Source organism: Calliopsis andreniformis, chromosome 3 (genome assembly GCF_051401765.1).
Source record: "Calliopsis andreniformis isolate RMS-2024a chromosome 3, iyCalAndr_principal, whole genome shotgun sequence".
NCBI lineage: Eukaryota > Metazoa > Arthropoda > Insecta > Hymenoptera > Andrenidae > Calliopsis > Calliopsis andreniformis.
In genome coordinates, this window is record NC_135064.1 from 18,957,466 (window position 1) to 18,974,380 (window position 16,915).

The following is a 16,915-nucleotide window of genomic DNA, read 5'->3' on the forward strand; positions in this document are numbered from 1 at the left end:
TGATATTCGCGATACGATAATGATATGATTGAAATCAATTATGCGTGACGCGTTACTTGGTTCGTTTGTTAATTAATTATACATTTCGTTCGTTGAAACGTTGATTCTCATACAGATTCGTAATTCATTCTTTCTGACGTTTCATTAGAGTTATTTTGTGCAAATGGAAAATTCTAGAATACAGATGGACATCTTAATTATTGCAATTTCTTTTTCTCGTAAGAAAAATCGTCTGAATGTTACTGGAAATCATTTGTGCTTCAATCTTTTGCTGGCTTCATTCACTAGCTTTTTCTTTTTGTAGACCTTTCTATCGCAACTAGGGATTCCTCGTTTCGAGTATCATCGAATCGACGCGAGACGGGGGATTCAGAGTACAGCTCCCATATTTCCTCGTAGTTCATCAAGTCTGCTATTGTTTCCTTTTTTCCCTCCCTTTTCTATTTACGCCACGACAGTCAATGATTCGCCGTACACCGCGTGGGTGGCCATGTTTCGCCTGTCAGCAACCGAGACTGGTTTGATTAATTGACATTAATAATGTTCGACATTGTTGTGCTGATAAATTGTAATATTTTGGTGTATCGAAGGAAACCAAAATAAAACATGGTAGTTGATACAGTCATGTCTGAGCAGATTTCGTTGGGAAATTGGTGACGATGGCTGTAGTATTTGGTGAGTGTATAATATTTCTAACATATAGTTTAAAAATATGTAAAAATACTAATGATAATCTTTGGCACTTTAATACTGATGTCATAGTTACGCAACTATGAATAATATTATTTTACAGAATTATGAGTCAAATTAGTAGACCAATCAAAAAAATGACCAATGTTATTTACTAACTAACGTTTGTGAATGAATGTACATCACATTTATATTTATACTGATTTAGTGTGTTACATGATGTCCTACATTGGCTAATAAGTCTACATATAATGTTACATACGTTCCTGTGAAAGTTTGTCAGGCGAATGAAGTAATTAATTAAAATTGTCTCGGTGCCAAATTATTGTCAGTGTACGACATCTGACAGCATTTCCAATGAATGTAACGTGACAGACAATATAAATATAAATAAATACAAATATTGATGAATTATTCAAAATCATGGACTTATAGTTTGGACAGGTGTACTAATAGACAGAATGTTACACGTCATATATTTGATAGGGATTAAAATAATGTTTTTTAATTCCGAATTGCTAATGTTAAATATATTTTATAGAATTAAAATACCACAGTATTGATAAAGGGTACTGAATATACTGAACAATTTAACGAGATATTAAACAATACATAGTATTCCAAATAATATAGAAGTTCCACAGTGATGCAGATATTGACTATCGAATTGTTTCACTGCAAACAATTCGTCAAAATAACTACGGTTATCGAATTAATTTCAGAACGGATGTTTCAGATTGTGGCACTAAACTGCAATGTTACACACCGTTATTAATATACGTATATTTTAATTGATATAATGTGAACGATATAGGATACAGGTTTCTCAACAACGATGTGAAGAACTTTGGAGTTCAAATATGTATGCTTTATCTTGTTTCATTAATTGCTAGCCTTGACAATTTTATGTCAAGGAGTAAGAAAATAATATATGTAAAATACAGTTTACGTATTACCTACGCCTACGTAATACACGTAGTTACGTTTACGTACGTAATAAATATTACCTTACAATGTATAATAATACTGTAAAAAGAGAACAAAATCTGCACATTTGTTTCCTGATCGAAACTTTTATTTTTTGTATACTGTGTGAAACTAATTATTTACTTCATTGCATCCTGTGACAATTTTCGACAAATAATGATCCTCGTTAGTATAATACAACAGACGTCAGACATGGTAGAAGTCATAACGAGATTAATGAATAAATGAATTAAGAAACGAGATACAGGTTCGATACGGGTAAAGTTCTCCACGTATGTCTGCTTACTATAATCTACATAATTGTCAATTAAGCAACTAGAAGTAATTTGTAAAATGTGATATATTAAAAGGAAATGTGGTTTTATCGAAAAGAAAGACGAAACGAAACGGAATGACTGTCTCTTTATTGAAATCATTTCTCAGCTCCACCGTCAAATGCATCAACCGAGCTTCGAGTTCCCACAGAATCGGAATAAGGAAAGCGAATTTTCACGTAACACGAACAAATTTGCAATCAAAATGTACAGTAAGTTCAGTTTGTGCTTATGCATACATTAAATTGTATTTGAAAACAGTTTTGCGAAAATCTCGAGGACGTTAAGATAACCTATATAAACTTGCAAAATTCTATTCATATTTATATTTGAATAAATATATATATTTAGCGATACTGTGCAAAATACAATTATTGTATGAGTAATTCATTTCTGGAGAATAAAGTCATTGCAATTCGTATTTCACTCGCTAATTCCTGATTTTCTTCATAATATTAAATATGAAACCGAAATTTATAAATATCTTGATCGAATTTTCCTTCAAATAATCCTAATTTTTCTTTCCCGATTCCATATCGAAGACCTTGTTTTAAATGTGACTCGACAACGAAAGACATAAAGTGCTCGACTCTTTCGCAAGCTTCGTTTTCGCTAATCTCCGAACAAAAACTGGCCACCTAACGCAATTATATTCCATTGGAAATTTAATCCCACTTTAACAGGGCAAAAAAGAATATTTGCGTTTCCCGGAGATTATAAAAAAGACAACCATTTTGTGAACTCTTTGATGTACAACGTGTCACATATCTGTAGTGAAAGGATATTTTGCTTTCAGTAATAAAATACGTGATGCCAATTAGTATAAACAAATACGAAGCTAAAAAGAATCACTCTATGTAACCTTTGATATCCAATGCCTCGTATTCCAAAGCATTTTAACACGAGGTGGCTCCAATTAATACCAAAAGATTACACACACATATTCCTCTGCCATTTATTTCAGTGTCCAACGATAGAAAGTTCAGTGTGAAAATAAAACCTGTACAAGCCAAATAATCATACAAAGTGACATTAATTAGTACAGGCAAATACGATATTCCGAACTCGTAGATGGAAATATTTCATGCTCTAGATTCCTATAATTTACAGAAATAACTATCTCCGGATTGCAATTAAATATTTATGGTAGTGCAGATAAATATTAAATGGAACTTATCCCACTTTACATTAGCACCTTCAAATTAACACTACAATTTTGGGGCGGAGAAGCTTGTGCATGTCAAAAAAAGAGATGTGAAAAAACTTTGGATTTTCAACTTTCCCAATTGTGATTTAAAATAATTGTTAGAAATATTTTAACGTATACTAAAGACACTTCATATACAAGCTTTTAATCGTCAGAACAGTAGCACTATTATGATATGGTGGAACCACTATTATTACATTCTACAATAATTACTATACATACTATACATACAATCAATTCACAACTCTCCAATTCATTCACCTTAATAAGCCTTTCACAGATATTTTTACCAAATAGTAACCCTTACCTAACAAACGTCGCGTTATTACTGCCTCCACGTCGGCTGGGCAATGTAGCACTTCCAAACAATCAACTTTCCAAAAGCTAAACATTGTATTAAAATAGATGTTTGGTACAAACCAGCTAAGGGTTAACTCGTTCAGAAAGTACTTCTCACCTAATCCTATTCAGCGCATCTTTTCCAAGCTTCAATGCTGCCGACCCAATTACTGCGCCATTCACGCGCCTTAATCAGATCATCCCGATTAAGCGGCTCAAAACACCGAGCGAGGGCAAACAAATTTCTATTAGCTTCTCCACGGCCCACCTGTAAATCTCTTATCGACCACCTTCCAGGATGGGCCAGCTTACACAACGCGTTTGGTCCTTCCACCCGATTACGAGAACGTGGTGGAGTTCATGTGCGAGGCGTATTACAAGCACGAGCCAGCGGTCGTCAACGTAGGCCTAGGCGGCACGGAGCCGCCTCTCTGCATCCAACAAATGATGCAGGAGCAGTTGAAGGAGGGATACTCGATCATCGCCGTGGACAACGATCACTGTATCATCGGCGCCGCCATCAACGCTGTCGCCCTACCGTCAGAAAGCGCGAGATTGTACCAATTCGCGAAATGCTGCGAGCCACCACGCGTCAGACAGGTCATCGAGTTCTACGCCTACGTGGTGGAGAAGTCTAATCTCTGGGAGCGCTACTGCGTCGACAGGATCTTCCAGCAGAGCTGCGTCGCCGTGAGCTGCGACCACCAAGGCATGGGGGTCGCGAGGAGGCTGATTGAGGAGAGCTGGATCCTGGCGCGTGATTGTGGCTTTCAGTTGTTCTGCATAGAGTGCAACAGCGTGTGAGTTGGATCTTGATTAGTTTAGTCACAAACGACTCTGGTACGCTGAGCGAGAAACGGCAACAGGGCGAGAGTCCGATTTTGCGTTTGATAGAAGAAGTACGCAGCATTGTGTGTCTCTGTCTATGCAGTGAAATATCGGACTCTCGCGGTGTTGCTCTTTTTCGTTGAGCATGGCTATGTAGTACGAGAGTCGATTGTGGTTTGGTTTTCAGAGATTGTAAGTAAGAGGTTACTGTTTTTGAGGGTCTTGGGTGGGTTCAGATCAAGGTTGTCGCGCGAATTCCCTTTTTGAGAACAGTGAGAGAAACTGGGAGGTGGGAAAAGAAATAACGAGTGTCCTATTGCATTGTGTTGCTAAAATCTCGCTCAGGACTAGGGTCTAAACCTGAACTACTGTGCATAAATATCTGGACACTTCCATACTGTTGTACCTAATATATAAAATACACCAAGTAAAATTCTATGCTATAGTTTTGGCTATAACCTCATCTCAGTTGATTATATAAAGCTTAGAAATACGGATAGACGGAAATACGGAGCGTAATATTTGATAAATGTTAGTATAAATAAAAAAGTGTAGATATTTCATGAATTTCCAATAACGTGGAAATGTCCAAATACTTATACACGGGGTACATACCGATGGGACACCCCTTATTGCGTTCCTCACCTCCCAATTTCCTCCACTATACACAAAGAGGGGATTCATGCGGCCACTCTGCTTTATATAGTCCAGAGATTAATTACAGAAGGAGGATTATATAGAATAATTCATAAACGCATGCCCATACTTCAGGGAAATCTATAGAGCGTGGAGATATGTCCATGCGATGTTTTTTAATTATTTCAGTATATTTATTCTAGGCTCCCCTTTTCAAGTATTGATCTGCATTCGCGAATCACCTTATATTTGCCATTTTCCTTGGAGCATTTAATAAATTTTAAGTGTAGAGGAACTATTAGTAGACCAGCAAAAATTAATGGTAGCACGCGGCAGAATTCAACGCTGTGCAAGCGTCAGCTTCCGTAATCGAGGACTTCCTGCAAAGAAACGGAACAGAGGAAATATCTCAAAGTGTAAAGTTATTCTAGCACTGATTAGTTCCGATTCGACATTACAGCGAACGTTTCCCGCGTTTTATGACTTTCAATCTTCCAAGGTGCAGACAGTAAAAAGTGTGACCCTTTTACTTCGACTTCTTTTAAGATAGAGTTACTCGCGTATTACCCTCCGAGTTCTCTCGCCACGCGAACAGATCTCGTTCTTACTAGCACTGCAAAGTTTTATTATTTTCTGACGTTTCCAAGCACCGCTGGGCGTAATGAAGTTCACTGATGTGCAGATACTGCGCAAGGATATGCGAAGGTTTCCGATGGCAGTCAGTTTGGAGTATACCATTCAGCCAATATGTGAGGAACTGCGAACTCGTCTTTCATAACATCAAGGAACCACATACGATGTGTCGAGTGTTTGTCGATGACCTAACATACAGCAAAACCTTCACTTTACCTTATAGAAACACTAAGAAAACGGACATCTAATCTCAGGCGACATAAATGCTTCTAATATTTATGTAGTTACTACTGTATCCGATTAGTGGATAAAGCAATTTTAATGTATTAATAAATCAGTGTTTAGAAATATCGAAGTTTCACCATTACAAAAATATCTCAGTAGTGCTTTATCTAACCTTAGAGATTCCTATCTTCAGAAGATCTCGGAACCCTCAGACCTCTGCTGCTCGACGTCAGAAATTCCAGGGTGCCTTGGTACCACCAAAACAAATTCCCAACCATCTAGGGCAACCTGTGTCGATTTCCACGCGTCTACAGTCACCCATATTGAATCCCACCGCGTGCACTGTCAAATAAAGAAATTTTACACTCATCAGAGAATTCAGGGCATCCAATCGAACCACACGAACATCGACCAACGAAAATTCTACCACTCGAATGAAATTCTCGAAATTTTATTCGCAACCTCGTTTCTACTCAAACGCGAGTTTCCTAGTTCTACATCCGTTAGCCACGAAATTAGAAATGTTGGAATTCAATTCAGAATCGAGGCGAATTTCTCCGCCACACTGAATCGCGCGCTATTGTGCTCAGACCCTGAGGGAAACAATTGCTGTCGATGATTCCGACGTGTAATGAAACCGATCCGCGTTGCATAAATCGCGCGTCGCGCATTTTTACTGCGCTGGCCGAGTGAAAAGCGGCTGGCAAATTGCTGGCAGAATTGATCTATCGCGGGGCGAGTTGACTCATTTGTAAAACAATTTCAGACGGACGCTCGATCGTCCATTACCGGCCTGTTATTGCCAGAATTCGGAAACGCTGGCTACAAACACGGCGCACCGCTATAATTTAACCATCCGACCGCAGTCGTTTTATGAGATTGCCTTTGATTTGGTAGGGGAAGGGCGCAGGGAAAAAGGGTACTGTACGCTCGTTTAAAATGAGCTACAACGTTAGCGCGAGCCGTTTGCGAATTTCGGTTGCCAAATGAAAGCTTTCGAGGAAGAGTATTAAGAGACGTTTTTCATTAACGTAATTAAGCGATAAATGCGTGTTAGTGAAAGGTTGTTGAAATACCCCTAACTGTAAAATCGGTTTCCATAGGGTAGAATTGACGACTGTGAATATTGTATCATTCGTAGATTTCGATTTAATTAAATATCCGTGTGGAATTTGGGATTCATTTTTGGGACAATTTGCCATTTTGAGGCTGTGAAACCAAATAATCTACCATTATTTGAACTGTTATTAATTCCTTGCTACACAATTTTTACGTGTACTGTACGTGCCAGAGTTAATCCGAATGAAAATAGCGAGTGTAAAGTAACTGATTGCTGATTAAATAATCCTTCAGAGATTATCGAAGACTGTTTGAACCCCCTTTTAAGCTTAACGAAGTAACAGCGTTCACCCCACTATTCGAAACACAATTCGCTTCAAAATAGCGACTAATTACGAGATAAGAGTTGGAACAATCCCTACGTAATCAATTTTGCAAATTCCCAGTGGCGTTGACTATTCAAACGAACCGTGTCCAATACTTTCACCCCCAATCGGATCTGAACAGAAGCTGTTTTATATCGATCTTGATAGGGTCACCCTATTGTCCCGTTTCCACGTAATAGAACCACGTTTCGTGTTGCTAAGGACAAAATGGAGGTCCATTGAATGGAGGCGAGAACACGGCAACGCGAGTGGTCCTTAATAAGAGGAACGACGCGCTGTTTCTCCACTTTGTCCGACCCTTGGCCAGCAGGTTTTCCTTGTTTCCAGCGGAATGCTCTCTTCCCGTCGACCTGAAATTCCGCGTCAGCCTTGATTGCCAGCTGAAACGGGAAACGAATTAAAGCGAACGCCGTGGAGGAGCGTTTCTTCCGTGTAAACAGAAAGGTGACCCTCCCAAAGGCTGAATTAAATCACCGCCCAGAATTCAAGTCACAGGCGGATCCCTGTTCCTCCCTCTCTTTTCCCTCGCCGAGGAAACCACGATTTCGCGGTGGAATTCCGCGACGACGCGACGGGGCGATTTTTCGTTGCTTTCAATTATCTTCAAATCATTTTTCAACCCCACCACCCTTGACTAAAGTAGTATCGACGATGATTCGTTATGCTTACACGTCTCGAGTTTCTATGTGAAACTGGATTTCTGTGATCAGTTTGAATTACTTTGGTAAGAGGTGTTTAGGGTGACTTGTACGTGGGATTGTGTCGTTTCTATTGTATTTCCATTGGTCTACCCCTTGTGATCCTGTAGACTGCAGAGCCTGAAAATAGAATGATTAAGTGCACTGGTCGAACTGCCATCAACATTTTTGGACTGATTGTAAGTTGGGATAATACGTCATGATATGAATTTGGAGTTCCTATCTCTGTACAGATTTTTTATTAGGGATAAGATGACAGATAGATGAGGGTGGTTGAAATATTGCTTGAACTTTTGGGGCGGAATTTAGAATGAAGATTGACGTAGATTTCAGAACGCGGAAGGTGGAAAATATTTTTCTAAAATGGGATATGAAAAATGATCCTCTCTTCTCTTGAAATTTGGTCCAGTGTAGAGATAGGTGTAGTATTCTGTATGAGAATTTGGAATGAACAGTTTCAACAGTAGCGGGCTGAGAAACCTGAGAATACTTTCGGGAAAGACTGACTAAAGTAACGTAAAGTAATTTCGAATTGTTGAACTATTAAATATTCCTCGTGTTTATTATTTCATACCTATAGTGTTTTAAATTTCAATATAAATTTATTTAAAGTTCTTTGAAATCAAATTTTAATGGAACCTGAAGGTTCTATAAATTAAATTTTTAATTGAAATCCTTTCTTGAAAGTTAATAAACCTGCATATAATATTATACTTATTAAGATCATTAACTAAACTATGTCACAATTTCAGTATCACTTTCCAATAAACAATAAAACGATAAAAAGCAGGCGTTCACTAAAAATATTTTCCACGTATTTACAAAGTACATACTTTCCGATATCATTGATTATGGCATATTTATATCACCTATTAGGTTTGTCATTTGCATACAGGTCTCCTAAAGATACTTAGACTGTTACTAAGATAACAGAAATCGTGTTTATTCAAAAGCAGATAAGTTTAATAGTTTACCAACCACTGCCTCTATTTATGAAAATGTGAAACGCAACTCATTTCGTTTGAAGTTATCTTGACAGCAAAGGTCGTCTGTGCCCTACAATTATGTACTCAAAAGTTACTATCGCTACCAAACAAATAAACTGATAACGCATGCCTCAGATTCAAGTGCAATTTTGTTAATAGACTATGTGAACTGTGCTTTGTTATTGCATTAGACAAAGTCATATTTCACTAACATTTTAATTACAAAAAAATTGTCGTATAATAAATTACCGTCGTCTTCCCTATCTCTAGTTAAGAAATCATATCTGTGATTCGGAACAAACTAATTTAAGCCACAAATTTTCAGAAAAGACATCTCCATCAACCATCATTCGATGACAACTTGGACCCCTTAATGGCAACTTGTATTTCCCTACACCACGTCTTTATATCAATTTAAATACTATCAGATAGCTTTAAGTAACCCGAAAACAGTTACCATCAAAAACAGACCCGCCACCGATTTCGAATTCATGGCATCAATTTCTCATTACCTGCACGTGGTACAAGATACGTCGACAACAATCACGGAAAGGTGCCCACTGACTCGTTCAAGCCATCGCCACGAGTGTAACCTACACGATCAAGGAATGGACCAAGACCTTTCATGGGGCCAATTTCAAGCAGCCCGATCCAATCGGCAAGATCTCCAACCTGCAGCTCCAACCAGCGAAGCCATCCAGACCGTCAACAAATTCTTCTCCCGTGTCTCGTAACCAGGGCCGTCGATGGCTGCCGTCTCGGGTAACAAATTCGAGCCAGCGGGTCTGGCAGAGCCGTTCTAAATGCTAACGAATCCTCCGAGGAAGGCAGGGGACGCGTAAGGTGCCTCGATCCGTCGGTCGTCGTTCATTCTTAGTCTCCACACGCGTGGATTCGTACGTAAGCGCATGTATTAAATGCGTTTCCGCTGTACGTCGAATCAGAATCAAATCGAGTTTGGAACGTGGTCGGATGGCTGCGGAGCCAAGGAGACGACGGAGAGGCGAGAGGATCCCTGGGCCGAGAGACGACGCCGGTCCCCTAACTCACCTCGAAGTTTCTCAACTGTAATTCCGACTCGATAGTTGCCACGGTATTACCGAGGAACTGCGCTCGCCCTCCCTAACTCCATTAATCATTACGGCTCTGAGATCGTTTTTGAGAGGCAGCGAACGAACGAACGAACGGTCGCTACGAGTCGAATCCTAATCCATCTTAGATGGTGCGCTTACGATCGACGTCGATCCTCCTGGTTCCTGGGAACAGAGGTCTTGGCTTTGGTTACGAGTTACGAGCACAGTGGCTTCTTTTCTTTCGCCTTCGAGGGTACTATGAGAAGGCAGCTGCAGGCTCTTTAATGGCGCTCGATGACCTCGATTCTGGTGCAGCTGGATCTTCTTGGGTGATTGATAATTTTATGATGGAGAGAGGATGGTTAACCTTTTCGCGTAGGATGCTGCGAGTTTGGGACTGTGGAAGGGAGTTTGGTATCGAGTTTGCTGTAGCCTAGAGTATTGTATCAATATTTTAACGGTAGTTGATGTGAACATTCATGGCTGGTTGAGGGCAGTTTTAATTAATTTTATGGAGATATTGCGTTGAGTCTGTCAATAGTTGCTGTTTAATAATTTTATGGAGATGAGAGAGCGAAAAGGCGACTTATGTATAAAACCTGTTCGAGTCCATTGAATGAAAGTTATGTAATTACATTTTTTGTTTACTCTACTCCAATTTCTTACAAATTATTTTTAGACACAATATTTCTTTAGTATACAGAGAGTGGTGAGCTTTTAAATTTATTAATATTTCCAATTTATCTATAGGAGTACTTAAGCTGAATGAGTAATTAACTCCTCACACTAATAAACTATATTTACCATTCTCTTTTACCTGCATTATTTGTCGACATACTCACGTAAATGTATTTTCCACTTCAACTTTGGGAGCGATTTAACCTTCTAAACATGAATATGAGCAGCTAAAGAACTACCTATCTAATTTCTTCCAATGCTGTACACATGCATACCAAGTCCCATGAAAATCAGAAGACATCACTGAAGTGAAGTGTCAGACATAAATAGGGAAAATCACGAAGTACCTACTCAGAAGAGACGTCAAGAGGCCTCTTTATAATCTTCCAAAACCAGCAGTTTCATCTCCAAAATTAGAATTTCTCCGTATCCATTACAAGTCCCAGCAGAGGCGATTTGCTCTCCTCGAGCTGGAAGAACACGGTCGACCGACGTTCGCCGTGGGTTCCGTGCACTTGGACACGCCGTGAACGAGCTTAATCTGCATAATTCTAACTCGGTTGTAGCGGGTCGTCCTGTATTTCGGTGGAACACGCGCGTCTAGCGTCCGTAATTCCACTAATATCGGGAATTGTTTGCCCGAATTGAAATAGTTCGCCCAGAGACTTCCTTCCCCCTTGTCCCCTCCCATCACCGATCCCCTCGCCGCCGCCGTGAAACGTTATCATCGTGACCATGCGTGCGCGAGCATCGTCCTTCGCCAGGTCTCATCCACAGACGAAACCAGCCGCCCCCCGAAATTGTTTCACGTGGAACGATCGTCCTGGTGCCAAAGGATTCTCCGACGATGGAATTCGCACGCATTAATCCGCGCTCCTCCGACTCGCCGTTATTGCCCGTGGAACAGTCTTATCAAAGTTAACATTCCTTCGGTCTACCTTATTCGCTGCACGCTCTGATGTCTGTTGCTCGCCACTTCGATCTAATAAGTCGTAGCTCGTCTAGATGAGCTTTCGATTCCAGGTGCTATTATTTTACCAAGTGGACGTCACGGGCATTGTTTCAGCAGGATATTGTCGATTTAGGAGGAGATTGGTATTATTGAGTTTGATGGAAAGACTTTGAGTGTACTTTGCACAGACGATCTGCTGTTGAAGGAAAATGGTATCGAGGGGTAGTAAGTGCGAAAAGTGTTTAGGATGATGTATTTCACAGCACTTAGAGAAACTCTGTATTCATCTTCTTGGCTTGTCAAGATACGGTTTTGTATTTGCAGAATTTCTAGCTGCTGTTATAAATCTTTCTGTAACAAATTGCGCGAGTGAAAAAGTTGCTAACTGCGAAGCGTGAGTTATTGAGGTGAGAGCAGAAATAAATACAAACGGGGTTAGAAATTCTGACGTTCGTTGCAGCAATGATGGATGGCGATGGAATACTATACGTGTATTGCAGACAGAAATACCTTTTCTCGTCTATCTTTTAGTATCGCAATTAGACAGATTCGTCTATTCGTGCAGGTTGCCTCTGATTTTTCACGATGACTTCGAATCATATGATTTCGTTCACTTCCACGAACAATTTTTCTCATTATTTCGAGATTCTAATTTACAGAGAACAGAGCGAAGGAAGAAGCAGGGTGGTTTTCTCTGTTGGCAGAGAGTTTCTTCCAGTTTCATTCTCGTTCAAATGTCTACATCGGGCGTCGTGTCCTCCAGGTGCGACAGACAACGCTGACCAACGAAAGAATTGGATTTCGCTGTCTCACGACTCATGCAGCACTACCATTCCCACCGTCACCCTTTCAGCTCCGTTTTTCTTACGTTCAGCGAACATCCCTCTTCCTCCGACACTGCTTTTTTACAGCGGAGCACGAAATGCGTCCGTCGCTTCCGCCCATCCGTTCTTTTAACTATTTATACGCTTCCGTGCACCGCGTTTCACGATCGTTTTCAATAATTTCTCGACGAATTATTACGCGCTCGTTGAAACAAAATCACGAGCTTTGCACACTCACCAGTTGGTCGATTTTTCCTGGGTCCTAATAAAGGAAATATCTCGATCGCTCGAGTGTGTGTTACACATTAAACATATACTCTGCTTCAATTCGTGTGACTCGTCGATAAAGGGAATTTCAGAAAATTCATGGAAATTGAACGATCCTCTATTGCGTTTGCAAAGTCTCTGTGACAGGCGATTGTATTTGTGACCCAACGATTAATGTTCCAGGATCTCTAAAAAAACATAATATTATATCATTTTTTCTTGTAACCATTTTTAATCATCGTTATCGCTATGGAATACACCTTTCGTTGTTATTTGAGAACGAAGTGGATTGAAACAAGTGGGTATGCTTTCCTAATCTTCTAGTCAACTCTATGTACTTTTTAAATCAGTATTTTTTACTTTTTTCTACACCAGATAGATATAATAAATACACATTTAATCATAAGGGCATATCTATCACTTATCAGTATGATACAAATGGTTTGGATTAAAATTAATTCGAGTAGAATACACTCGAACAATACATAAGAATTACAATATTCAAAGATTTGAGAAATTGAAAATTTAAAAATTCGTAAATTTAAAATCTAAGAGCTTGAATATTCCGGAAATTTATAAATTTGAAGAATGTACGTTTGAAAATTTGAAGATTTCAAGACCTCAAAATATGAAAATTTGAAAATTTAAAACTCAAAAGTTTCAATATTTTGGAAGTTCATAAAATTTGAAAATTTGAAAGTTTAAAAATATGAAAACTTGATAATTTGAAATTTTGAAATTCGAAATTCGAAATTCGAATATTTGAAAATTCGAACGTGTTAGTCATTAAAAAATCTCAAACTAAATAAACTAAAGTACGTGAAAATTTGAAAACCTAGAAATCCGTTATGTGACCTCAAATGAAACACGCCCAGAGCGAGCTCTCCCCACGATTGCGCCATCAATGTAAATTTCGCGATGGTCGCGTGTCCCATCAGCGATAAGGCACCAGTTCAACGATCGAACACGCATCGGAGCGCAGCAATTCGGGAAATTCCGGCCAGTGGGTTATCCCAGAATATTATATCATATCGTTGTCCTGCCAGCGTGCCCGTTCCGTGAGCATCGCAGTAATCAGGGGACCGCCGCACGGTCGGTCGCTGCCAGCGTGCACGTCCATTTCGTAGATGAACCTAACTCACCGTGCAAGGATCCATTAACGCGTATGCTCGCGTGAAGGAACGTTACAGCCATCGCTGGATATGTTCACAGGCGGGACGGTGTAACGCGATGGGCGCACGTGTGTCGTGCATGATCCACGAACATCACGGAATTCGCGCATAGCAAAACGAACCCGCCGAATCAGTCGCGTATTCTACGAACATCGCGGCAACAATTAGGGAGAAGCCCTTTGCCGTTGCACAGAACGCATACCGACATAGATCGCGTGTGTTGCGTTACCCTATACCATTGTGACGCGCGCATATCTGCGGGACCAGCGACTGTGTCCCGGATCTCCTGTTACAACGCTATGTCACGTATGTTGCCACCACCCCATCCACACACCCTCACGCGTAAATCCCATTGTTTACACGGTCGGTTATTAGCAGCCTCGCGATTCCCTCTAACAATGTTCTTAACTTCGGGACTGGGGTTTCTCATTCGTTTTAATTACAGGGATGAAGGTGAGAATATTGGCTCTCGCTGAGAGTTGGGGTAAATGACCCAGTAACCGACTATGTACGTCCCGGTACCTGGACACTACTTGTAATTTATATCGTTTTGAGCTTCAGTTCTGGTGTAGCTGTTGAAAAACAATGAGACACATTGAAGCTAGTCTTATTGTGATACAAACGATGCATACAGTGTCATTTTTCACAAGGATTCACATGTGACGCGTACGCACCTGCTCGACCAAGTGAATGGGGAAATGGCTAGCTGAGAAAACCGCGTCGTCGTTACTCCGTGGTATGCTAAAAAGTCAGATAACGATGCACACTTTTACCTTTCTTTACAACTTCGACGCCATTACATGACACGTTTGCCCTGGTCCTGTTGACCCAGAAACAGTCTTGTCACTCGTTTAACTCCGCCGCCACGGATATGTACGTTTCCCCGCGTTCGAATCGAAATGCCATAGTTTATGACCCCCGAGGTCGGTGGTAAAGAAGAGTGAACCGGATATCTGCTTCACCTATGAACGGGGCCGCAGATAAAACCGTGAACGTGTGACTTTAAGTGGATTCGAAATCCACGGCTCCCGCGCTTATCCTTTGGAAAAGTTTACGGTCGAAAGAAATTACCGTAAAACGAACGAATCGACCAATTATCGGTCGCTGAATTTTCGCCCAGATGAGTTACTATTCAAACGAGGATCTCTTAACGAGAAATATAATTACCAAAATTGGAGGCTGCGAATTTTCAGCTGGGCGAAGCTGATTAAACATTTTTATTCAGAAATGGAGGTACCTTTTGATGCGTTATTGGATAATATCGACTTTCTTTTCTATCTGTAGTTACATGTGTGCTGGATACATGCTGAGTCAATGGCTCAAAGGTTTGCTCCGTTTGAAAACAACGAAGGAGGAAAGCATATGAATATCGAGGACCTTTGCAGAGGTAACTTTTAGGATACTTTTCACTGTAAATAGACGAAAGATTTGTAACCTGGGGACAAATTTAAGTGGTAATCGTACTGCTGATCATTTCAATGTTTCATTTACTCTGATTCAAATTTTGAAGCGTGTTATTCTTCAATCTTCTTGCACAAATAATTGGCTATAAAAGGAGATGGTAAATTAATCTACTTTATGAGTACGTTAACAAACATGATTCATGTTTCATTGTATGCTTTAAGAGATACGCTTGTATAACACAGTCCAATAAAAACGTTGATCTCGCAAATAACTGCTGTCACAACATAGTCATTCGGTAGCTATAGAACTAAGAGAATCGTAGTACCTTTTATTTTGATCCCATATTTCACATATGAAAGGATACCTATCGATAAATCGAACGAGCTCATACTTTAGCTTGTAGATTCGAAGAACGTTTAAATTTTATCTGCTTCGAGCAGCCGCAGATAATCGATAGCCAACTGAACCACGATGAACAATTCAATAACTTTTCTACTCCGACCGGCCGTTACGCTCGGCCCGCGTAAACTTCGCTTACATAAAGTTCCCGTTTTAAACTTCATCGTCACTTACACGGTACGTTAAATCGTTCTGCCGCAGACGATTTATTTCTCTGCCTCGCCGAGAAATCTGATCCTTCTTATCTACGCAATTTTACGCGCAATTAATATTTATGCCAAGACACTTTTCTTATCCTCGGTAGTTCAGTCGTCCGACTGTCTTCGATCGTTCTTCAGAGCAGTGCAAAAAGTGAGGCGAAGATCTTTTTGCTTGGAAACTTCTTTAAGAAGACTTCCTCGAGACGATGCTCACATAACTTCTTACAATTAAAAGTAGCGAAGAATGATATATACGTAATACGTGAAAAAATATTCTAGTAATAGATTACTAGATTAGAATAGATTACTACTATAGATAGTAACATTAATGTGTGGTGGAACTAGTGTGAATACAGATGAAAAAGTTGCATAAAATACAAGATGATTCAAGGTGTCCTCCCTTCATTTAATTATTTCAGAAATATATTTAAGACTTAAACTGATCTATTTTCTAATAACGAAAAGTGATCATTATATGACAATTCTTTATAGGTAAATTTCAAATAATTTTTCAAGTTAAGAAAATAATTTTTTAAATCTTTATAAATCACAAGAAATTCGAGAGACATTCTACAATGCAGACTATCGCGAATAATACTTACAAAGTTACGTAGCACAAGATTTGAAGTACTTTCCATGACACCGAAACCACGTGTTCGAGCGTTCAGCAAACGAGCCACGAACACGGTCGACTTTTGGCTCCGTTACATCGTGCAAACGTTCCTTATGCAAAAGACAATACCAGCCGTGCCGTTTAACGCCGTTCCAACAGCGTCGTGGAGATTATATGGGCTCTAGCTACAATTTGCAGATCGATAGATTTTAACGCACTTGGCAGACTTCTCGGAGAATTGGAATGTTTCCAGGGAGAGGCGGCCGAGAACGTTAGTCCGCCGACGTAATTGGTATTCTTGACGCAGAAATTCATTTACGAAGTCAACGAGCGTAAAAAGAGTCT

General features: G+C 39.9%; 1 protein-coding gene across 1 annotated transcript; it reads left to right on the forward strand.

The window, feature by feature from the left end:
* Positions 1-1,336: 1,336 nt before the first annotated feature.
* LOC143177324 (uncharacterized) lies at positions 1,337-5,882 on the forward strand. The gene is made up of 9 exons (XM_076375196.1): positions 1,337-1,457; positions 1,505-1,679; positions 1,727-1,813; positions 1,861-1,872; positions 1,925-1,935; positions 1,990-2,005; positions 2,050-2,203; positions 3,835-4,337; positions 5,684-5,882. The coding sequence occupies exons 1-9, from the start codon at positions 1,337-1,339 to the stop codon at positions 5,880-5,882; spliced, it is 1,278 nt and encodes a 425-aa protein (XP_076231311.1).
* Positions 5,883-16,915: the final 11,033 nt, after the last annotated feature.

Bases quoted from the DNA above. Each gene is read 5' to 3' on its own strand.
- LOC143177324 (XM_076375196.1), top strand. From the start codon at position 1,337: ATGCAGATATTGACTATCGAATTGTTTCACTGCAAACAATTCGTCAAA. The intron at 1,458-1,504 runs GTTATTAATATA...TGAACGATATAG, and splicing joins AAACTGCAATGTTACACACC to GATACAGGTTTCTCAACAAC. The intron at 2,204-3,834 runs GTAAGTTCAGTT...ACCACCTTCCAG, and splicing joins ATTTGCAATCAAAATGTACA to GATGGGCCAGCTTACACAAC.